Source organism: Solea solea, chromosome 1 (genome assembly GCF_958295425.1).
Source record: "Solea solea chromosome 1, fSolSol10.1, whole genome shotgun sequence".
NCBI classification, from domain to species: Eukaryota; Metazoa; Chordata; class Actinopteri; order Pleuronectiformes; family Soleidae; genus Solea; species Solea solea.
In genome coordinates, this window is record NC_081134.1 from 19,508,323 (window position 1) to 19,533,360 (window position 25,038).

Here is a 25,038-nt window from a genome sequence, read left to right on the forward strand (position 1 = left end):
TGTGTGTGTGTGTGTGTGTATTGTGGTTAGGTTATGGTTTGGGTTATAGACTGTCCAATTGAATGGTAGTCACTAATCTGTTTTTCTGTTACTCAGAGCCACAAATTATCTGTGAATAATCGGGTTAATCCATGTCAGTGTTATGCAAATTATTTTGTATTATGTTGTCATTTATTATTGTTATTATTATTATCATTATTATTATTATTTATTGTTTACACATGACATACTGTATGTCAGAGATTGTTAAAGACCTTTAGTTAATATTTATTAGTATGTGTTTTAAACAACATGCATGAAAAAAGTCATTTTCTGGTAAAAGACTTCAAGTATGTCTTTTAGGCACTTAAAACAAGACTGCGTATAGACTCTTTTTCATAGTTTTCATAACTTCTTAACTATGGACTCTATACTGCCCCCATGATATCTGGTGGTATTGCTCCATTTCATCCATCATCGCACAATGACGGACGAAATGAACGCAAAGTACGGACGAAAGGTTTCATCCATCTCCGTCTTTTGTGTAGAGTTTAAAATGACTTTTTACAGTAAACAACAGTCAGTTGTTGCCATATTTTATGCCTCTCTGAATTGTTTTTTAGTTCTTCTGCTTTGGAGTCCAGTTTTTCATGACACACTTTCTTCCCCATGGCCACTAAACGCTCCACCAGCTGCTGTTTGGTGTTGAGCAGCTACAGTGCACACTGCGGTTTGTACCGTAGTCGTTTTGCTGCTGCAGCTGGAAACTAGATTAATAAACGTGGTGAGTGAAACAACCATCACCTCTTCAAGTGTTACGTTATACCCTTCCACACAGCTGTTCATATTAAAATAAATATTTGAATATTTCAACTTTAATCATCTTTGATCCCTCTGCAGTATCCTATGACTCTCTGAGGTGTCCGTATTTTTTTCTCATCACTAAATGCTTTATATAATAGACTGTATTGTATATAAAATGGATATAGTCCTCCTGTAGCCACCCCTGGAAATCAGAATATACTGAATAATTAAATCCAGTTCACTGTACATAGTAAGGCAGAAACCTTCACAGCATCATAGAGAGCAGAGAAACCCCAACAGTTCACACACTGAGCAAGCACTAGGCATCAGTGGAGAGAAAAAAATCCCTTTTAACAGGAAGAGATCTGTGACAGAACCAGACTCGAAGATGTGCAGGCATCTGCCAAGACGGGTTGGGGTGAAAGGAAAAATGGGGAACTTAGTTTGAATGGAGGTCTGTGGGAACAGGAGTCTACTTTCCACTTGATTTATAAAGTCAGTTAACATTTTCTTGAGGAGTTAATGATCTCCATCACTAGTTTGAGATCTTCTCCTGTATAACACAACGTTACAGGTGATGTATGTGAACTTGTGTTCGCAAAACCTTGATATGAAACTGGCAAAATCTTGAGGCTTGGACTGTACAGAGGACCTATATTTACACTTTCATCCAAGTGTTCATACCTAACAAGTAAATACTCATTAAATTATAAATTTTTAAAACACGAAAATAGTGCCATGGTTCTCAACCTGTGGTACGTGTACCACCAGTGGTATGCAAACTTTCAAATTTTGAAATACTATTGTTCTACTGTATAAACCAGGGTATGTAATTGGAATGGAGCTGAGGAATTTTGACCGGAGTGTGTAGAAAGTCCGTTCAAATAACAGAGGTGCGAAATCACCAAATTCGCCAAAAATGGTGGCCTTCCTGTTGGGTTTCGACCATGATTTACTTTTTTGACCGTCCTGACATGATTAATGCGTGTACCAACTTTCACTAATGTACGTGAAACTTTGTTTTTAAAATCACCTAATAAACGCTGTTTTTCTTTCTTTATGTAGCCCCTCCCACTTCCAATTTTAGACACCGATTCACCAAACCACTTTCAGATTTAATTCTGTGAATTTTGGTGCACAGAAAGGCCAAATGAAATGGTGGTCTGCATTAGTAAATAGATTATTTGAATGGTTTAGGGGGGGAATTAGTAAAGGAACAATCAATAAAATCAACCGACCTTCAAAAGTCAGAGGTCAGGCCCTATATTTTGGTTTGAGCCCTAACGTGTGCGTTGTATCCTGGTTCGTTTCCAAATACTGAAAATGTCGCTGAAATGCTGAAACTGGCCGACACCACACTGTGATTCCATCAAAGCCTGAGATCAAAGCTGCGTCTGTCAGTCTGATGACTAACTGTTAAAAACCACGTACTTACACTCACTTTATGTTATTAGAAAACTTTCCTCACTCCATCTGCTGCCGCACGCACAGCGAGCCGCCGCCGCTGTTTTATCAAGTTATATCATAATCACAACAAACCACTTTGTATCTAAAAGTGGACTTCAAAGCTAAAGGAGGGGATAATTTTGGCTCCGTCTTTATTCTATATTTTTCTGCTTCCCTATTCCTCTCTCTTTTTTCCGTCCACCATCTGTACGTTCCCCCCTTTTCCAGTTTCCTTCCTCCTCCGAGATATTCTCCCTCTATTTTTTGTCCACTTTCCTCATTATTCTGCCCCTCTCAGCCCTCCTCTCTCTCTCTATCGCACCCCCCATCTCTGTCCCCTGCTCTGGCTCTCATGTCTCTGTGTTTCCTGTCTTTTGTGCGAACCCTCCTCCCTGTCACATCTTGTTTTCCTCATCCTATCCTTCCTTTTTTCATCCAGCGCCTTGCCCCCGCCCCCCCTTCGCGCACTGGAGTCACGCAATTGGAGGAAGCGGATGAATGGTGGCTGCTGAGTGACAGGTTATTCTGGGCCCGAGTGTGGAGGTAAACATGGCGAGGTAATGGAGGTAAATGTCTGGTGTGATTTGGGTGGCGCACAAACAATGGACCGGGAAGATTGTGTGGCCCGGGCAGCAGTTGATTCAGAAAAAGCAACAAACTTACAGTATATGAAGCCCTGTTTTCATTCTGATCAGACATCAGTTCACCTGTCACTTCATTCGACCTGTAAACCATAATGAAAAGCAACCTGCTGTAGGAGTTCATTGATACTCTTCTTCTCATTTGATCTTCACTGAAAAATCTCAGTGTATTTCACAGCAACTTCAAATCTGACAAGCTCAAATGTCAAAATCAATGTATAATGAAGACTTAAAGCAAAGGTAAAGCCCGGCCTCTTCAAATGAGTCATTCATGCTCTTATTATCTAGATTGCAAAAATAGATTATTGCAATTGGCTGTTTATTATTGGTAGTGAACAGTGTTTTCTTTTGCGTTATGTTGGCAACTTTAGAAAATATTCTACTGCTTGTTTTTTATGTCAGAACTGCACAGACCATAGAACCTGATCAACCACTGCCAAATGTTGCACTGGCTTTGGATATGAGTGGACTTTGACACCTTAATCTTATGTGTCATTGTTCAATAATTTAAATATCTAATATTTATGGTGTTATATCAACATTTTATTGCTTCCTTTTTGTATTTTACAGAATTTTTTACATGTGTTTTTATACGCTTTACATCCATTATCCCATTATCTTCGGACTTTTCAGCTTTTTTTTTGGTAAACTGTTAAATAAACTTTAACTTGACTTGACTGCATTATCAACTAGGTTTCTTATTAATGGTGCCAATTTATTTTTCCCTCAAAAATGAAGTTGACATCAATATCCTGCCTCTGTCTGAAGGTGTTAGGACTAACGGGCCCCACACACACAGAGGAAGTGTGTGAGGCCCTGTCATGTCTGGCAGCATGAGGACAAATCTGTGGAGGGAAAAGAAATGTGTCCACACTGTTGGCCAAAAACAACTTTAAATGTGGGATTATCTGATCCAGACATGCACAAACCTGTTGTGACCATAGACCATATATCAAGTAAAAATATATTGAATGGCCACCAGGGGGCGACTTGCAAAAAGGAACACGTTCTGAATGGAAGTCTATGGGTCAGATACCGATACGGTATCAAAAACGTTACTGAGATTTTTGACCATTTATGAACGTATGAAGCTGTTAACCACACGTTTGTGCTGAGTCATTTCAAAGAGTTAATTATCCTGTGACAAATATTGTTCTCTTAAAAAAGAGGAAAAAAAAAAAAAGAGGAAATAGACAACCCAAACATGACTCAGCTAAAATGTTTGCTGATTTTTAATTTTACATTTATACAGTCTGTGCATAGTGAGGCATGCGATATATATATATATATACAGTATATAGGATTTTTGGATTTTATCGGATTCTACTTTTTTATATGTTCGATAGCCGATCCAGTGATTCTGACCGATACCGATACTGACCGATTCTGACTGAGAACAATTCTGACCAATACCCATCCCTAAAATGAGCCTACTTCTCACTTGATTTAAAAATTTCCCTGAGCAGATAATGGTCTCAATCACTAGTTTCAGTTCTTCTTCTTCAAAAGAACATGATGTCAGCAGTCTTTCAATTTGGAGGAATTGGTCCTTGAAAGTCCTTGAAATGTCCTTGAATTTGATGTCAACCAAGGTGTGGGAGCCCTGATATTGGCTTTTGGTCCACACAAAACTGGCGTTTTTTGGAAGAAGAAGGTCTAGAGTGATGCCAGGGTTAAATTTTTCGTGTATATTAATTAATACGCAACTTTGGGAAAATGATGATGTCATAGGCCCTCCTCTCTTGTTGCCGTCTTTGTCATGTAGTCTTCTTCTTTTCCCTTGTCGCTGTCTACACTGAGTTTGTAGACAGTGTGCAAACTTCATGCGCCTGCCCCAAGTCTTCTTCTCTATTGTTAGTGTGTTTCTGTGGCAGCTTTACAGCATCACATACAGGCCTGTGGCAAATACACTACAGCATTGGAGTTGTTTTTTTTGGGGGCGGGGGTTGCGTGTATGAAGGCAGTGTTCACGGAAAATGAATCACTTTACCTGACCACTCGAATGTTTGAGGAACAAAGGTGACAGACAGAAATGGTTCTGCTGTCTCCCCCCCCCGACAAGGTTCAAAGGTCAAAGGATATGAGGTTGAATGGCGGAGAAAGTGATACAAGGAGAGAGAGAACGAGAGGAGAAGGAGACAGTTTGGGTTACTCTTGGTGTGTTTATATAGCGGTGTTAGGATTTCCTGCTACATGATGAAATCATTACAGACTTAGCTTTATTCTGTGTGTGTGTGTGTGTGTGTTTGCACATACATCAAGGGTCAAAAGGTCAAAACAGTGTTGAAACAAACTAAAGGCAGTCAGTTACTCTCGCTAGTCTGGTATTTTTTAATAATGTTCATGCTCATTGTGCTTTGGTTTTTGTTACATAGACCAAAGTATAAAAAGTCTCCCAGTTTATATAAATATATAGATTATCCACCAATTTGAATGAATATCTATGGAAAATTTACTTCTTTCTTGAGGTCTCAGTGGTCTCAATTGGGAGTTTAAGCTCTTTTTCAACACAACATAATGTCAGTTTTGTGAATTGTGAGCCTGGTTGCAGTCAAATATACTTAAATAAGTCATGTGTTTGCTACTGCTGTGTAAAAAATAACATAAGATAACATCAACTAATGAAATGTGAGCCCTTTTTATGTCTGCAATAGCTTAAAAATATGTTTACCACTTTATTTTAGCAGTAGACATGAGACATTAGCCTTTTCCAACTGGGAAATTGCTTTGGAAACCGCTCAATCCTTCCACACCAAAGTCCATAGAGAAAATCAGCGATTTTACTCCACAGCACACAAAAGTTCAAATCAGTAAAGTTCAAATGTGTTATCTTGGGACTTCAGTGTTTGACATCCTTAGTTCCAATTAAACACAGTGACACAAACTGACCACACGAGGCAGCAGTGGACCTGCAGCTCCTGTGTCCATGTGAGCTAAAAACGTTGATTTTCTCTATGGATTTTGGTGTGGGAGAGTGAACAATTTACAAAACTTCAGAAATCAGCTCACATGAAGAGAAAACATTAACTCTATCCTTATTCATGTGAAGTCTGTACACGATAAGATAAATACAATAAGATAACGATGTACATTTAAGGGATATAAGCTAAATACAATACAAGCTACAAAAGAATGGAAATATTTATAGTAAAGATAAAATCACAATAAATAAATTAAATTAAAATAAAGTGTAGAAGGTTATTAAAAATGAAAAATATTATGTTTGAAGATGCTGAGTGATTTTATGTTTCACGTTTCTCGACAGAGAACTGTTTTGTTTTCGTTCCAAAAAAAGACGAAAAGCAAAATAAGTCGCATTCAAAATGAAAATTTCCTGTATCCGTGTTTTTCTTGCACAGAATCTTTGAAGTCGCTGCTCTAATGTTCTGTCCTTTCTCCGTCTAAAGTGCATGTGGGTGTACAGTGCTGCCGCTCACACAATGGCAGACACATTCATACATTTCCCCCCGTCCCCGTCCCGTCTAAGCAAAAGAGGAAATTTTACATTTGTCACCCTCATGTCCGTCTGCGTTTACATGCAGGAGAAAAATGCAATGAGTGGCGAGAGATGCTGAAAAAGCAGAGCAGAGAGAGACGACTTGACTTGTCCAACAATGAGCCTCACTTCACTTCACTTCACTTCACTTGAGCGGGAGAATTAGTCACACAAACACAGACTGAGAGAGGAAACCACAATGAATGGGATGATGACAGAAAGCCAGACTTAAGATGCAGCGAAGGAATGAGCCACAGTTACTGCAGTCATATTCTAATACTGTACCTGAGTATTTGTAGTTATATTTACTTTCAACCCTTTTTGGGAGACAATATCGTGATAGTTCTTCTTATATGTTTTATATAACTGTGCTTATATAACTGTGCTAATTATTATAATATATAATGTAAAATACAGAAAAGAGTCTCTGGACAGTAGCGATAAGGTTTGCCTTTCAGCCATTATTTTAAGTGATAATTCAGGGTTAATTTAAGTATCCAGAAAGTCCCTAGAGGCTCACTGTTACTGAAATTACAGCTCTCAAGCAAAAACACCTTTTATCTGGAAAAGCTCACGTATTTTAAGGATATATTTGCTGCTTTATCTTTTTGATGACAGCATTTTCCAACTGGAAACAGGCTTACACTCCTGCACCAAAGCCCTGAGAAAATCAGCAATTTTACCTTCATATGGACACAGGAGTTGTTGACCCACTGCTGTAAAATAAAGTAGTGATCGTAGACTTAAGCCTTTTGTTGTTAGGCTCTTGGCAAAATCAGAATTTTCCGTTTAACAGCCATGTTAAAAACACATATATTACTTTTTATTATAATTTTTTCCTCTCTCTGTTGACAGACCGTTTTTTGCAGACTTTAACACTATGTTAAGTGGAGTTTTTTTTAAATGCAGGATTCAAATACAAGATTTTACAAATGACAACCAAACGTATGTATTATTAATCATTCCGTAACCCCTATATTTGTTTATCTTGTAAAGGTCATTGGAGGCTTGACCTCTGCAACATAAGTGACAAAATGTTGTGTTATCACAGAACTTTGCTTTAATATACTTTTCATTTATTTATTTTTTGAATTTACTTAAATATAATTTACTGGTTGCTAGCAGTTTATAGGATAAAATGCATTAGTATGATTGATATTATCTCACCTTTTTTCAGCTTCTATTTGAAATGTGTATAGTTTCATCAAACTGCATTTACATGCATATTGTATTGTAATAACAAAACAATACACATATGGAAAATTAGGCTTACAATAGATCGTAATATAATTATACACAATAATAATATTGTTAGTAAGCCCACAATATAACTGATATTTGTTATTTTTCCAGACACTGATGTGTATGCAGTGGACTGGCACTGATGTTACTCTCCCTCACCAGTAGATGTCGCTGTAAGACTGTGAACACACTGCAGTGATGACGATGACAGACAGAAAGACAGACGACTTTATTAATCCCTCTGGGAGGTTCCCTCGGGGAAATTAAAAGCTCCAACATCCACACACAGCACTGTTAAAATTAGAGTCATACTTTACAGGAGACCAGGGAAAAGAAACACACCCCAGGTACCAAACACCATAAAATATAGAATAAAAAAGTAAAATAAAATATAAAATAAAATATAGAATAAAATATAGAATAAAAAAGTAAAATAAAATATAAGATAAAATAAACTACACATATAATATATGTGTACATATATATGTGTCTATATATATATATATATATATATATATATATATATATATATTTATAAACACACATACATACGTACACATATATACATATATGTGTACGTATGTATATATATATATATATATATACATATAATGAGGAGTACAGTTTGATGGCCCAGAGGACAAACGAGTCCCCCAGCCTGTTGGTCCTGCAACCTGTTGCTGAGGCTTCTGTGGCTCCTCTGGCTGCTGATGACAGTGTGCAGAGAGTGGCTGGCATTGTCCAGGATGCTCAGCAGTTTGTCAAGTGTTTTTCTCTCTGCCACTGTCACCAGAGGGTCCAGCCTCATTCCGACCACTGAGCCGGCCCGTCTGATGAGTTTTTCCAGTCTGTGGAAGTCTGCCTTAGTTGTGCTCCCGCCCCAGCACACCATAGCGTATAGGAGAGAACACTGGCAGGTTAATGTGGCACCAGACAACAAGGTTCCTAACCTATATTCCTCTTCCTCTTTGTTGTCTCTGATACACCCCATGATGGCCGTGTCGTCTGCGAACTTCTGGATGTGACACGTTTCAGAGTTGTAGCAGAAGTCCGCAGTGTACAGAGTGAAGAGGATGGGAGACAGCACAGTCCCCTGAAGAGCGCTAATGTTGCTGACCACAGTGTCAGACGTGATGTCCTTCAGCCTGACATACTGTGGTCTGTCTGTGAGGTAGCTGGAAATCCAAGCAACCAGGCAGGGGTCCACTCGCATTCTGGTGAGTTTTCCCTTGAGTACAAGGGGCTGGGTGGTGTTGAAAGCACGCGAAAAATCCAAAAAGAGGATCCTGACTGTGCCACTTCCCTTGTCCAGATGCGAGTGGGCTCGGTGTAGGAGGTAGATAATGGTGAATGGTAGAGAATGGTAGAGAATGATGTAAGAGAGGAAGTGTGTAACAGGTAGGAGAGAAAGAGATGGATACTTCACCTCATTAAATCTGTTTTAAAATGTATTCTTATGTAAATTTGGATCACAGATCTGCACAAATATCACACGGTGATCCTTTGAAATATGTTTTCTGAAAGAAAATGAGAATAATGATGTAAGAATTACCATTCCCTATTATATAGCTAATCATATCTCAATCGCAGTTCCTGTCAAAATAATCGCAATTAAATATTTATTCATAATCGTTCAGCAACAACTACCACACAAAGCGTGTGGGGAATGTTGGGTACCTTGCTCAGGGAAACTCCAGGCTTTGTGCCGTACTGTATGCACTAACGCAGCCAGAGGAAGAGCCGCATGGCCAATATAAACACCACATGAAGGTGCCAGTGTTGTAAAATCATTTCTAGTGAATCTCTCACAGAATAAATTGTATTAGTTCAATGTGACCTATGAAAAAAACAAAAACAGTCAGCTTCAAAAACAGACGCGACCTTTATTCTTTCTTTTACAACATCACACAAGCGACACACAGGCTTTGTTGTTGTTGTGTTTATTTCCATATGTTTGTTCCATGTCGCAGTGAAGGCAGAAATGTCATCAGACATCAGAGGATAAATGTCAATGGTCACATATCTGTACTTTACTTTGTTATTTATATTCCAGCAGCTTTTACTCATTACACTTCCTCTAACTGTCTTTGTTACTCGTTACTACCAAGTAAAATAAGAAGAAAACAAGTTGGTATTATGGTCTGTATCTATAGAGAGCTTTTCTTGTCTTGATGAGCTGCTTTACACGACAGTTTTCACTCATTCACACGCTGCAACATGGGGTTAAGTGTCTTTGCTCAAGGACACACAGAGCCAGGAATTGAACCCACAACCTTCCCGCTGAAAGACAACTCGCCCTACCTACAATCCTAACTCCTCGCTTATTTTTAATACTTTTACTTCTAAAACTGAAGTACATTTTATATCAGAAAATGACTTAATTAGATACTTAAGTGCAGTAAATGTCATATATTTTACTTTTTCTTAAGTAATATTATGAAAAATTTCTACCAAATTTTCTGGTAACATACTTGTACTTTTACTTTCACTGAGTAAGACCGGCCTCACCCTTCCTCACACTCACTGTAATATCTTCATTTCTTCACTCCCTCATCTTCCTATCCGACTAACCCAGACACCCCCTGTGCAGCTTTGCCCCCAATCCTCCTGTTAACATTAAAACTCTTTCAAATCTCCTTCTCCTTCACCCCACACACACCATCTACCCCTTCTTCTCTGCCACTCATTCACATACTTACAATAGTATCTCTGTTTTAGCTCGGATAAACAACAGCGATAATTGTAATTATTTGTGTTAACTTTGCCGCCGCCTGCTTGACAAAGTGAGAAAGTGTTGACGAACCTTGTGGCTCTGGAGCTACAGTCGTATCTCCAGAGTGTGTGTGTGTGTGTGTGTCGTGTGCCAGTCCCTCTGCTCTGCTGTAAGCCTCAGCGCTGCAGGGTTTCACTCCTCATGTAGGTCATCAGACGTCTCCCAGCATTTTAAAAAATGAAAAGGAGCGAGGGATCAACGTCAGTTGGGAGCACGGCCACGCCGTCAAACATTTGACTTAAAGCTGCAGTAGGCGATGTGTTTTATATACGGTATATTCTGTTGGCATTATTGATTCATTCTCATAGGGTGAAAGGCGGGCAACGAAAAGAGACCATTCTTCAAAGGTTGTGACAAAGTAACATTCAGGGAACGTTCTGGGGGCCAAATGTGCAACCAAAAACCAACGTTAGGAGAACTTTCCATATTAACCACAGGACAACCTAGGGGGGAACCTTCAGGGAACATTCTCAGAACGTTCAATTACCCTGTAACTTGGCTGTACATTGACCCGATCTGCTCAATACTTCTTTTTGTGAGACCAGGGACCAGCCCGCCCTGGACTTGTATACAAGTCATGACCTGCACACAGGTAGTAGGTCATGGCCTGTGGCTTTGCGGTCATTTTTGAGTAGGTTAACAACTTGCACGGCGGGGAAATGAAGGTCCTTTCGAATTCAATGAACACTCCTAGTTTTATCTTCAATTTCTGCCAAATGAAAAATTATTTTTTACACACTGGACGTTTAATACTGCAGCTGAGCTGTCCATGGTACTAAACATGAGCATGATAGACAGTGGGGGGAAACAAATACTATATGTTTGTAATAAAATTAACCCTTGTTTATACTCAATATTTTTCATGCTCTAAGTGTGTCAATGTGCTCTCTTTAAAAGTTGTCTTCAGTATATTGAAAAGCAGAATAATGCTGTTTTTTCAGGGTAAAATATGAAAGTGCACAGAAGTTGGGAGGACAAACTCTGAATTTAACTTTTTTTAATGATGTGGGGGATGGAGAGGATACGGTTATGAGAAGGAAGAAGTGAAATAAAGAGGAGAGAGGATGTGATGTGACAGACTGAGTTTGAGTTAGACAGAGCAGGGATGATGGAGAGAGAGAGAGAGAGAGAGAGACTGTTACATAACAGGGTGAGAAGGAGAGAGCAGGACAGTGATGGAGGAGAGGACAGTCTGTCTGACTCCTCCTCCACTGTATGATAATGATGACAATGCACATGAAGCCACGCCCCCCTGAGTCATCATCAGCTGTTGATGATGAGACACAAACCAGCTGAGATAAATTCACTTTCATTTTCATCAGTCCAGAGCAATTAAACCAAAGGTCTCAAACTCGTGGCCCACGGGCCCTCATGTGGCCCTTCGATCAATTTCCTGCGGCCTGCAACTTAAATGTTTGGTTTTAGGTGTATCAAAACAAACACTTTTATTTTGAAATTATGTTAAAATAATCATCACAAAGGTTGTCATTGCAAAAAAAAAGTGCAGTCATGCCGTGCCGTGCCGAGTCCAGCACCATATGAGAACCACGGAGGTAATTCGAGTCTTGCATCTACTGCCCTCTGGTCAATTGTACCATTTGCTCTCTTGTCCACCCTTGTGTCACTGCTACACTTGTTGTCCCTGACTCCTCCCCCTTTTATAAACGCCAGAGCCTTGTACTTTGTCACCTTTTTCTCTCAAAAATCCCACTTTGCACCGTTGCCATAGCAACACAATGTAACAATACGTCATGGTATTCAACACGCATCATCTCCCGTGTGTTTTGAGTGATGTCACCAATTCTGAGTTGGACACGATAATCCCTGTAAAAGTTCCGTATGAAATTGTAAAGAAACTGTGTAGATCGGTCACTGTATGGCAAACAGTTGACTTCCTGTTTCGTGCGTTCCACTTCCTGTAGGGAGGTCATCTTTTGTAGACGTGTTCAGGACAGGTCTCTGGTCTCACATATGAAGTTTCGGTGGATAAAACGATCCCTGTTTAGAGCAGCATGACCAAGTGTAAATGTCATATTGTCTGCCGTCACATATATACTATATATGTATGTATATATATATATATATATTATTTGTGGACATCTGATGATCTGAGCAGCAGCTGACACACGGCCAAGAATCTTTTGAAATATAAAGGACATCTGTCGTTTCTCCTGTGTTTACTGTGTTTATGTGCTTGTGTTTACACACTCTGTGATATTTGAGAGATTATAGCAAACCCCCCCTCTGCCCCCCTCCACCACCACCACCAAGTCAAATGGAAACTATAATCCCTTTATAATCCTATAGAATCCGTTGCCTCTTCAGCAGTCAGTCAGTCATCCAATCTAGCTCCATGTATCAGTCAGTCAATATCAGGAAATATTTATTTAATTTTTTTTAAATCTTCCCCCTCTTCTCACTTCTATTTTTCTGTATCTGCATGAAAAGTAGAACGATTTATTTAGTGAAACCTAAATGTATTACTGTGTTTGATAGAGGACTTTTACTTTGAAATGCAAATTATTTATTTTTGAAGAATATGACTTAAAAATACTGAAATTTTCCTTTGAACATTATTTTATGAACTATTATATACGTTTTTGTTCCACAGTGTTTTTAGTTGTATGGTTAAATACAATGTTTGTTACTCTACTTAAGTACAAAACTCACCCAACTTTTTTTTATCATAATATTACAACTTAATTCTCATATTACTACTTTATTCTTGAAATATTAAAAAAATATATATATATTCTTTTCAGCTTGACCCTAATACTCCGTCATATAAGTACATTCTATATCAGGAAAATTACTTTTGATACTTAAGTACAGTAAATGTCTTATAATTTAAGACATTTAAGTATTATAAAAGTTGTCATTTTCTGGTAAAATACTTGTACTTTTTCTCACGTATCACCTTATTTTGTACTTAATACACGAGTATAAATATTTTTAAAGATGTAAATAGAAATATTTTTTACTGCTCTCGTCTTTCTTTCTTTTCTTTTTTTTCCTCTTTTTTTCCCCCTGCTTGTGATTGGCTGAGCCGGCTGATCAGGGGGCGTGGTCTGTGTCCGGCTCTTGGTACCACAGTCTGCTTGGTAAAGCAGTGAAAGGTGGAGAGAGAGAGAAATCTTTTTTTTCCCTTCACCATCACTTTCTCTGACTGTCACACACGTACACACACACACACACACACTTACTTAAACACACACACTCAGTGAGCGGAACGGGACGCAGTCAAACGGTGAGTAGCCGCTACATTATATCACATTTATGATGTGTCATCGCGCGATTATCGCCGGCCACGGTATCCTCGCGCTGCGCCACGGATAGGATCAGCCTCTCCATCGCTCATGAATGGAAAATGGGGGATGAAAATGTGTTTATTGTGCTGCGTGGACGTGGGGCCTGTGCTGCGTGGACGTGGGCCTATGATTCACTATCATCACAATGATAGAGGATAGTGGGCGTGTGAGGGGGTGAGGATTCGGGGGTGGGGGGGATGAGAGGATGATTGTTTTTTGGGGGGGTGATCTGTGTCTCATGCAGAGGTCTGTGGATTCGTGTCTCTTTGTTGTGTTGGTGCCGCAGTCAGGCTGGTTCACTTGAGTCCCACAGAGACCACATGAGTCCTCTCAGACATCACCGGTGACCACAGTGGCGTTGATAAGTCCCCTCCTCTTTAAAGTGGACATTCATAGTCTTGAACATGAGTGACCTACAGTGACCTGTGACATTGATGATGACTGGTGTTGCTTGTTGTTGAAGGTTTGGTCAGTGGCAGACTGCTGCAGGTCCACAGTCTCAAGGCCTCCCTCCTTATATAAAGGCTTTTTTCCCCTCCTTTATATAAAGGTTTTACACACACACACACACACACAGTCTGTTCACCGGGAGCAGAGAAGTATGTCAAACTCTCACAGCTGTAACAAGTCCGTCAGTATTCTTCTCTGCAACATTATTGTAACACGATCCAAGGTCCAATATGTATGATTATTGTATCCACGGTATGATCCATTTATCGTCATATTGTGATAGTATATTTGGCACGATATTTATGAGCATATTGAGTTTTTTTTAGAGGTATTTATGATATGATATTTGGGATAGTATTGTGGTATGATACTTATTGCAGTCTTGTGATAGTATCCAAGTTGCGTCATGTATCAATAAATTGTGATAGTATCCATTGTATGATATGTATTATAATATTTTGAGAGTTTCTATGGCACGATATTTTATTGTGATATTGTGTTTGTAGCCACAGTAAGAATGTATTACCATATTTTCATAGTATCTATGGTATTCTGATATTCTGGGAATGTCTATGGTACGATTTGTATTGCAATATTGTGATAGCATCCATGGTACGATATTTATGGCTGATATTTTGATAGTATCTATGCCGATTTGAGTGTCTGTGGTATGATATTTATTGCGATATTGTGGTTGTAGCCACAGTACGATATTTATTGCCATGTTGTGATAGTATTATGGTATGACATTTATTGCCATGTTGTGATAGTATTATGGTATGACATTTATTGTGGTCTTCTGATAGTATCCAAGTTTCGATATTTTTGAAATTGTGATAGTATCCATGGTACGATTTTTAGAGTGTCTGTGGTACAATATTTTTCATATATTGTGTTTGTATTATAGTATCCAGTACTACAATATTTTGATGGTTATACCTTATGATATTTAATACAATATTGTAATATAGCGCCAAGTAAATGAGTAGCAAGCTTCTCCTGTAGGGGTCGCAATAATAGATATTTCTTCTATCCACATTATTGATTTAGCATAGATTTTGTTCGAGTTTATTATGCACTGAACTGTACAATATATACAACATCATTTGCGTGTTAAGGCAAATTATGTTGTGTGTTTTAGTGATACAAAGTTTTTGTGTGTCTCTCTCCTGTAGGGGTCACCAACACAATAGATTTTTGCCTATATGCATTTTTTCCTGGCGCAATCAGGACTGGCACCCCCTAGTGGCTGGATGTGTTAGGCAATTAGGAGTTTCTCACCCATGATGACTAAAGAAGTCTAGAGGTGCCGGGACACGCACGCCAATCATTTTGAAACTCTGTGTAACTTTTGTATCTTGGAAAAAGTTGTTATTCTTTGGCTCCTGTGTCTTTACTAACCATCGCAATACAAAATGGCTGTAGTTTTTTAACCTGTAGTTAGATGTTGGTGAGCAGTTGGATCTCTCCTCTGTCATTGTTTGCTTATTTTCATACTAACAAGAAAGTACTAGAATGAGAAGTCAGGGAAGCTTTTTGTTCTGATAGTTGAGTCGTAGCCGATTGAAAACTGCGCCATAATTTTTTTGAATGTTCTCCACTGATCTCTGAAATGCTGGACAGTTTTTTTAGACAGTTTTAAGTCTCTCTGTCTGGCTGGATTTTTTCCCTCGCATCTTCTCAGGATCTGTTTTGGTTGAGGAAATGGCTTCTTATTTTACTTTTAGTCCTTCACATGTAGGTCATCACGGTCTAGCAATTAGAGCTGAAACAATTCATCGACAACTATTTTGATAATCGATTAATCGGGTCAAAGCTTTTTTCATGATTAGATTTCCGATTGTTTAAGCTTCTTAAATGTGAATGTTTTCTTAATTTCTTTGCTCTGGGTAACAAAGAAATCATTAAAAGTTTATCATTTTGGTTTGTGGACAAAACAAGACATTTGAGAACATCATCATTTCCAGGTTTGACGAACACCGATCAACATTTTTCTGATATTTTATGGACCAAACGATTAATCGAGAAAATAATCGACCAATTAATTGATTATGAAAATAATCGTTAGTTGCAGCTCTACTAGCAATGTCTGCTTATTCTCAGATTCAAAAGAATTTGTAGTATCCATAATTTCGACATGGGAGCTGTGTTCTCCGTCCACCATTTTCATTATAACGGGTCTCCAGGGGCAACGAGTTGAGCGCAAAGGATGATGGGAATACGTGAGAAGAAGGTTACTATTCACAAACTAAAACTACAACTACAGTTTTTTATACAGTCACGGGATTACAGAGGTATCAAGGCACTTTTGTCGCCACAATATTGTGAAATTTACCGTTACATCCATAATAGGGACTAAGTCTGCTATTATACAGTGATACAGTGATACCCCACCCCCCATTCGTCCACTGTACACACACACATACTGCATCCTCTGTCTCTTTGTGGATTAGCACACATTGTTCCATCGATGCTTATGTCTTCCTCTCTGTGTGTGTTAGTATCTGTGGTTGTGTGGATGATAAATGCACTCTAGATTCATCAATAAAAGTGGACCAGCACTTTACAGACATGCTGGCAGACATCCTCCCCTTAAATATGTCGCGCTGGTGTCAGAAGTTTGAGTTAACGTTGTCGTAGCATTTGTCCTGAATCCCACAGCCTGTCCCCGCGCCTCAGCGATGATGCAACGCCGAGATATTTTCAGCCAAGACACATGGCTGCAGCGTTACATAAAACGCAAACACATCCATGACTGAGGTGCTGTGGCTGATGCACACGCTGCGCTTCCCCTCAAAATTCCACCTGTCATGTTCTTGGGGAAGTCTGTGGGTGTCGACAGGAATGTGGGACATGGCTGTAATGCTTTGTGTCGGGTCTGTTTTGTCCCGCAGAGTTGAAGAGGTCACACTCTTTGTTTGTGTGTCCTTTTTCTGCTTATTCTACTGCCTATCTTGCACTTGTTTAATCCATGAAATATCATAAGATGTTGATCTTTTTTTCCCAAACCTCGAAGGGATGATGCTCTCACATGTCTTGTTCTGTTCACAAACCAAAATGATTCGGTTTTATTGATTTTATTTGTTATATGGAGCAAAGAAACCAGAAAATATTTACATTTACGAAACTGAAAAATCAGAGAAACAGACTTAAACCTCAATTAGTCGAGTAATTGTTTCAGTCAGCTCTGAATGTAATGTAATTGGTATATTTGTTAATGCTAATAAAGCTAGTTTAGTCAAATTTAATTTAATTTTTTAAAAAAGCCTGTTTATTTTGGAGGATACTGAGACTTTGTAATATACTGTATATGCTGAAAAATCTGAAAATTAGTTTTAATTCAATTAATTAAAAAAAAAACCCCGAAACATTCAAACTGAAAGTTGACGATTATTATAGTAATTGATTAATAATCGAATAATCGTTGTACATGACTCTAGATTCTTAACATTATCTAAAATCTCCAGATTTGATGGTTCTCATTAAAGTTTCCCATTCGGAACATTCCGAAATTCCAAAAGTTTCTGGAAATTTGCTGGGAATCTTTTGCAACCCTACTGACAAAAAAAATTAAACTAAACTAAAAAAGAAGCATATTTTTATAGATTTGGCAGATGACAGCAGCCATGAGGGAAATCCAGCTGCACACATTTGAGAACACGTGTCATGTCTGTCATGCCACCAGACATTCATACCATCATCAGACAGCCACATCATTGATCTTTCAGGCAATCAGTCTTCAGAACCTCCACCCCATAAACACAGTATTGAGCAACATCTGTTGAAGTTGAATATCTATCACCTCAACCTTCTCTTTCAAATGTGAAGTAGAAGGTGTGGCAGCCATCAGTTAGCGTTAAAACTCAAAAGGTGTTTAGTTTGACCATTAAAAAGATGACGGTCCAACATTGTGGCCAAACAAAAACAAACAATCTAACAAAGAAAAAATACCAGTATGGTTATTGTGTATTCCATTTCACCTGAATCTTACACACTTGACCTTTAAACATGAAGTCAGGTGACAATTAATTTGGCAGAAGGTCATTCATTCAGGGCTAAAATAGCATTTTAATCCATACAGTGTCTTCTTCAGCTTCATGTATCATGATTTGTATCTGGAGAGACATCAGATACTGTGATGCAGTGTATATGTGCATATACAGTACATGTATGGTGATGTGTCAGCACTTATTTGACCTGCTGTCCATCAGAGACACTGCATGTGTGTGTGTGTGTGTGTGTGTGTGGGTGTTCTTGTATTTATTACCTCTTTAGGACCTTAAAGACCAAAACCTGGTCCTAATGAGGCAGAAGTTTAGAAGAAGCTATGATTTGGATTGTGGTCAGGCATTAACTGGTTGTGGTTAAGGTCAGGATGAATGGAAGTCAATGCAATGTCTTATGAAGAATAGCTGTGCAAACGTGTGTGTGTGTGTGTGTGTGTGGGAGAGTGAGGAACTGCTGAGTCACCGTGACAACAGGGTGGGCAGTCATTACAGGATCCTGGTGCCACATTCGATGCAATAAATCAGAAATAAATATAGTATATGTTTTGTCATCAGTGTTAAACCAATGAGAGGGATTGGTGATGCAATGTCGTCACTAGAATATAATATATTCCCATCCCATTATTGCATTGGAACCCTGGCATCAGACTCCAATGTGTGTGTCTGTGTGTGTGTGTGTGTATGTGTGTGTTGTAGCCGGTTTTATTAACAACATGAAAGCAGACAAGAAAAGAAGAAAATCTAGAGGGAAGTGCCCTCCCGTTGAAAAGATTTAAACAGATTCGACTGCCTCTCAGAGCCGACCTCTCTGAAATCGCTAATGGACTCTCAGACTCATTCAAGCTCTCTCGATGTTAAGCTCTTAACTTAAATTTCATACTCATTTATCCCCCGTGTGTTCCAGCCTTCTCACTCGTACAGTAGTTTTTCTCTTTAAGATACAGATAAGGTTAAAGTTTGTCTGTTAAGTGTTTAAAATGGTTGTCATTTCCTGAAAAACAAAACCCTGCCCAGTATAGTGCACATTCACTGGATAATGACACAGCAAACATTTGTTTACAGTTTTTCATATGTTATAAGTTTCCTCACTTAAAAGTGTAGATTAGCACTAGTTTCCCCTTAACTGTGTGGTGTTGAGGTTATGTTGTTTTTGACTTCACATACATCTAATTGAAAGGGAGGGAGAGTAGCCATAGCTGCTGAGCTAACTGCTAGGCTAGGATAACCACATACACACTGAGTATGTATAGTTAAAATAGCTTAAAAAGAGCTAGCTAGCAAAACAATAAATAACACATTTCTGCTCTTAAAGGGCCATAGCAGCAGTGGAGTTGCCATTATTTCTGTCTGAACTGGTTTGAATACGCAGTGACGTCATGTGCGATTATTGTGGGGGATTTTCATCCTCTGTGTTGGCCTTTTTTCCTACAATGGTATTTTATTTTTGCAGATACAGGGACATCATATGGTATCTTCAATAGGTTCAAGTAACTTTTAAGTTTAGGTTATTGCTCGAGGATGGTTGGGGTTAGGTAGTTAGATGTGATGGTGCATGTAAGGGTATAAGGTGTGTGCCATTTACATCATAACTGACAGTGATATCACCTCTGAGTTAAACCACGTTCTAGCTGAGAAGTCGGAAAAAACGGACGCAACGTAGTAACACGTCCACAGATAAAAATTGATTAGTTTCAAGTGCAAATAACAGTAAAAGCAATAGTAGAATATGTTTATTACTGGTGCAGTGGCAGCCATCTTAGAATCCTATTGCTCCAACTTTCTGAATTGGAGCAATAGTTTGACAGGGCGTTTCGTTTCTATACTTGAGTCTAGAAATGCACAAATTCTGAGTTCCATTCCATAGGGAATGCATCATATAGACTTGCGTGAGAAGTGTTTTGGAGAATGAGATTATGACTAAGAGAGGGAGGCCTGCTGGATGTTGGAGCAGGGGATTGTGGGTCCAGGGATGGTCCTTAATCCCACAGACAGCAACAGCTGTCCAACTCCTCGTCAGCATCACCTCCTACTTTTTCTGTCTTTCTCTGAGTTTTTCACATACTATCACTTACATTGTTATGGTTTGTGTGTTATATTACAGTAGCCCGATGGTTACTTTGGGTTTTGTAAAGTTTGGGAGCCTGTAGGACAGAGTTGTTGCTTCATTAAAAACAAATACTTTGATGAAACCATGCACATAATCTCATTTAATCTCATTCAATTCTGCTTTACGTCATGATGTATCGTACCTACATCTTGAGGCATTCTAAGAATTAAACTCAGCACTTTAGAAGTGTGTACATTAAATTGTAAATGTACATTAAATTGTAAAAAAAATAACATGTTATTGACTAATTGCAGACAAACAGCCAAACAGACTCCGCCTGCTGAATATTGTAGTTTATGAAATTTAGTCTCCAGTGAATAGGTAAATGTTTGTAGAATAATAGACCAGGAGGGTAATGAAGGTTAGGAAGCTGGTATCTAGGATCAGTTCATTTTTTTCTTATTGTCTTATTGAAGATTAAATAAAATGAGCTAGATTCAATTATTGAGTGCATATTGTGTATGCACTCAATATTTTGTGTATTGTGTGTGTGTGTGAGTGTGTGTGTAAGTGTGTGTGTGTGTGTGTGTGTGTGGGGGTGTTTGGTACAGTTACCAAACAATGACAGCTTGTTCGCTGGGAGGATGGATGGAGGGATAAACAAACCGGGGACAGAGTGAAAGGAAAGTTTGTTCAGAGATCTTGCTGTGTAAGTGTCCAGTTCTCGTTGTATTTTTGTTTCACAGCTTTGTCAATAGAGCAGACACAAAATGTGCATATTATACAACTTTTCAAATGAGAAGGTAGTTTGTCCTACATTTTAGGAGGACAACAGATGAGGGAGGAAATAACACTTGCATATGACACATACTGTGGGAAAATGAAGGTAACCTCACCTGTTTCTCACCTTTTCTCTGCAGTAACAGGACTATGGACCTGAGCCTGCGAGATGCTCTGGGTGGGGGTGGAGGTGGGGTCCCAGGCGGAGCCCCTGCTGAGGCTCTGCTGAAGAGAGACTTCATGGCCTCGCTGGAGAAAGAGAAATACGACGATAAAGTGGGAGAGACGGTCACTAAGAGTGATTACAGACCCTTGATTGATGGAAAGGACACCAAGAGCGGTATGTCCTCATCACTGTCACCCATTCATAACAGTTCACTCACACGGCGTACACTAATTATGATTCCAGAAAATGTGAACAAAAACATTCATACAGGCGATCTATATGCAGCACTTTCTCTGAAGCACATCTATCATATCCATTCCTACACTGATGGAACAGCCATCAGGAGCAACTGAGGGTTCTTACCCTAACCCTAAAACCAGGTCTTAACCCTGAAAACTGAAGAATGCGAAGAGTAGTTTTCATGTGTTCATTATTAATGTACAATATAGAGCGTAATAAAACACATACCATATACAGTATATATATGTATATGTATATGTATATACACAGTGCTTAACACATTTATTAAACCACCTGTCATGAAAATGATAAAACAAATAAGTTTGAAACTAAACATTTTATTGTTATTTATTAGGCAAATAACAAGCAGAACATTCAAACACTAAAACATTTTTTTCTGTTCAGGAGTACAAGTAAATCATTATAGTTTGACATCGTAATCGAGAAATCATAAAACATTTTTTGTAAAACAGTATATTAGAAAATTCATGGGCAACAATAATTAAAAACTAGGGCCGTCAATCGATAAAAAAAATTAACCAATTAATTGCGAAAATAAACCTGAAACTTGTAACAGATATTTATTTATATAAAATCATGGAATAAATCGCCACCGGAAGTAAACTAACAACTTTAACGGCGTCCTTTTTTTTTCTTCACATTATTATTATTTATTTAAATCGCCAAAATGAACGTGTTAGCGCTGACAGCACTATTAAAAACATAATTTTGGGATTAAAGAGCTTCCATAAGACAGAAACTATATATATATATAGATAGATAGATATCTGACAAAATGACACTGAACAAAGATGTCACATCTGTCTCAGTTGCATGTGAACCACATGCCTGTCATGTCCTCTCACATGCTGCAGTTGTTGATATGCCAGTGCACAGCTGGTATGATAATAGCAGGTACACACACACACACACACACACACACAGTGTATGTGTAATATCCCACCTATTTTAAAACACTGGTGTCTCCACTGGCCTAAAGGCTGAATCGTGTGTGTGTTTGTGTGGAATCATCATGAGCGTCCATGTCGACACAGATGTTTTACCACGGGCTTTCCCCGCACATGTTTTCATATCAGTCCAAGTGATGAGATTTTAACCAAAAAGGGGCCTAAGGTGGAGCCTCCGGAGGATCCACTCTCTGAGTCTGAGTCTGCTCTACCTTTGCAACTAAACAATATTTAGGTCATTTGACACCAAGGCTGTGAAAATAGCTGTGAGACACTGTGAGTGTGTTGTAATATGTATGTTATTTCTTGCTCCATCAGGACTGAGGCCTCTCATATAGATGGACATTAGAAAATGAACGCTGATTTCTGCAGATCTTTCCACTTGTAATATGATTGTGTTTGTGTAATATGAAGTCAAACCAGTTCAGGATTTATTGAGCGTGTAAACGCACACTTATTTCAAATGGGTATTTGGGTAAAAATCATTGTGTTTCTCAAACCTCAAAATGACAAAGATATTCAGTTTACTGTCACAGAGAAGCAAAGGGACCAGAACATATTTACATTTTCAGAAGCTGAAATCATTTAAACAGTTGCTACTTACAGTACATCCTTTTGTTTCCTATCAAATTGTAAAACAAAGTGATTTTTTGTGTTTTAGAGCAAATGTAGGTTCTTTAAATTTGATTTATTTTTACCTAACATTACAGAACTGCAGTTATTCTGGATAACTGAAATGAAAATGTCCATACATTCAAGCTCAGACAACAGTGACTTCCAACCGCCTACTGAAAACACTGCTCTGCCCGCGCACACAAATACTATGAATAGAATGCATTAGACAGAGACCTGTAAATGATTTAGTAACTAATTTGCTCAAAATAGTTCCACACACGTGAGCATTGATTTCGCTTCACCTGCTTCCATCTCACAACCTGAGAGAGGGAGACACACAAAACAGTAGAACGTGCGACTTTGTAGCATCAGATGCAACAAAGGCTCATGTGATCATGTTTTCAGGCATTGGAATGGAGTGGCATTTGGCTCCCACAATCTGTATTTTATTTCATTTACTCATCATATTTTAAGACATGCTGAGAAATGGGAAAATGCCAACATAAAAAACAAGTAGTGAGGGTTTTTTGGACATTTCTGTGCACATATCTAAAGTAACTTGAAGGTAAAAATGACATTGTGCTGTTGAAGGTCATTGGGTGACAGTCAGACAGTTCTCCAGACTTAAAAATAACATGTTCTTACTTAAACGTGATGGATGGTAGATAAACAGTGGATACCAACAGGGATGTGCAGTGTAATATTTCAATGTCGTGAAAAGTCGTCATCACCATCTCTGGAAAGGTGAGCCTGTCACATTTTTGCTGAATAAGCATCAGAATTTTTCTTTTTTACCCGTGTATAAAACAAAATCAAGTTTTTATAGAATGTTCAAATGTAGAATTTCTCAAGTTTGGCAGGAAAGTAAAATAAAAAAATATAGCAACTTTTTTCAGGGAGACAAAACCAGTAGAGCACATTTTACAAACAAAACCCACAAGGTAGACAGTAGAGACAGCAACACGACATTTAACCATCACAATGACTCAGAAGTCAATAATATAATGATACATAGGTTAAAATCCTAAATGTGGTCGCAAAGTTAATGGTTAAATGATAATAACTGGGATGCCACTGAGGATATGCATCATGCACTGAGTGGCCATGGGACTTCACTATTATTGCAGAGCATCTGCAGCTTGTTTTGTTATTGTGATAATGGCTGTCAGAACCACAGCACAACACTTCTGTCGGTTTTCCTTCCACGTTACACGGCGTACACTAATTATGATTCCAGAAAATGTGAACAAAACTGGTCCAATCTTTTCCCGACAGACTCACTACACTGACTTCACTTCAGCCCTGTTTTTTCAGGACCATGGACACAACAACACTGGAAAGAAAAACATCATCAAAATGTGTTACATACAGATTGTATTTTCCATTCTCCGAATCTATATCTGGGGGTGTTAATCCTATAATTGAGTGTGTTTAAAATAATTCCACCCCCACTATATTTTACAGGACAATTACTTTGTGTTACTCCATTATCTTAATCTCACAGCTGTGATTATTGACTCACCTTTACGATTAATATTTCATGTACAAAACCTTACAGGCAATATTTCGGATCAATAATTCCACAATCACCTCTTGGCATCATTCGAATTAAGTGGTATGAGATAGAGAACAACACTGCTGGCACCTCCTCCTCCCAGCTGTTTATATAACAAAGAAAAAGCTGGTGACCTGAAGTCCAGGGCGCTTTGGACAAAAGGTGGTAATTACGATGTAAAACTTCGAAAACTGAAATCTGTGAGAGGGGGAGTGACGCAGAGTCGTGTCCGTGGGTGCTTTCCATTCTGTTAATTTATGCGTCCTCCCTCCCTCCCTCCCTCGCTTGCTCTCGTCTGTGACCCAAAAAACCTATCTCCCTCCTCCATAATCAAGAATGTTCCAATCCCTTCAATGAGGAGATGGAGGCAGAGGCGAGAAGATCCCTCAGGAAGAGCTCTCAATATATTAATCACTGTTATTAAACACCAAAAAAAAGAGAAAGAAACAACAGCAATCTCCAGTAATAAAAAAACTGGATAATGATAATAGGTTACCTATAATAGACGCAAGAAGACTGCA

The 25,038-nt window shown here is 38.6% G+C and overlaps 1 protein-coding gene across 4 annotated transcripts in view; it reads left to right on the forward strand.

The window, feature by feature from the left end:
• The first annotated feature begins 13,460 nt into the window (after window positions 1–13,460).
• Window positions 13,461–25,038, forward strand: part of LOC131443958 (microtubule-associated protein 4-like) — a 65,582-nt gene continuing 54,004 nt past the window's right edge. For all 4 annotated transcript variants that reach the window (XM_058614094.1, XM_058614165.1, XM_058614240.1 and 1 more), the window contains exons 1-2: window positions 13,461–13,628; window positions 21,114–21,313. In XM_058614094.1, coding sequence (XP_058470077.1) covers window positions 21,124–21,313 — 190 coding nt within the window. In that variant the 5' untranslated portion in view covers window positions 13,461–13,628; window positions 21,114–21,123. The remainder of the gene's footprint in view (window positions 13,629–21,113; window positions 21,314–25,038) is intronic.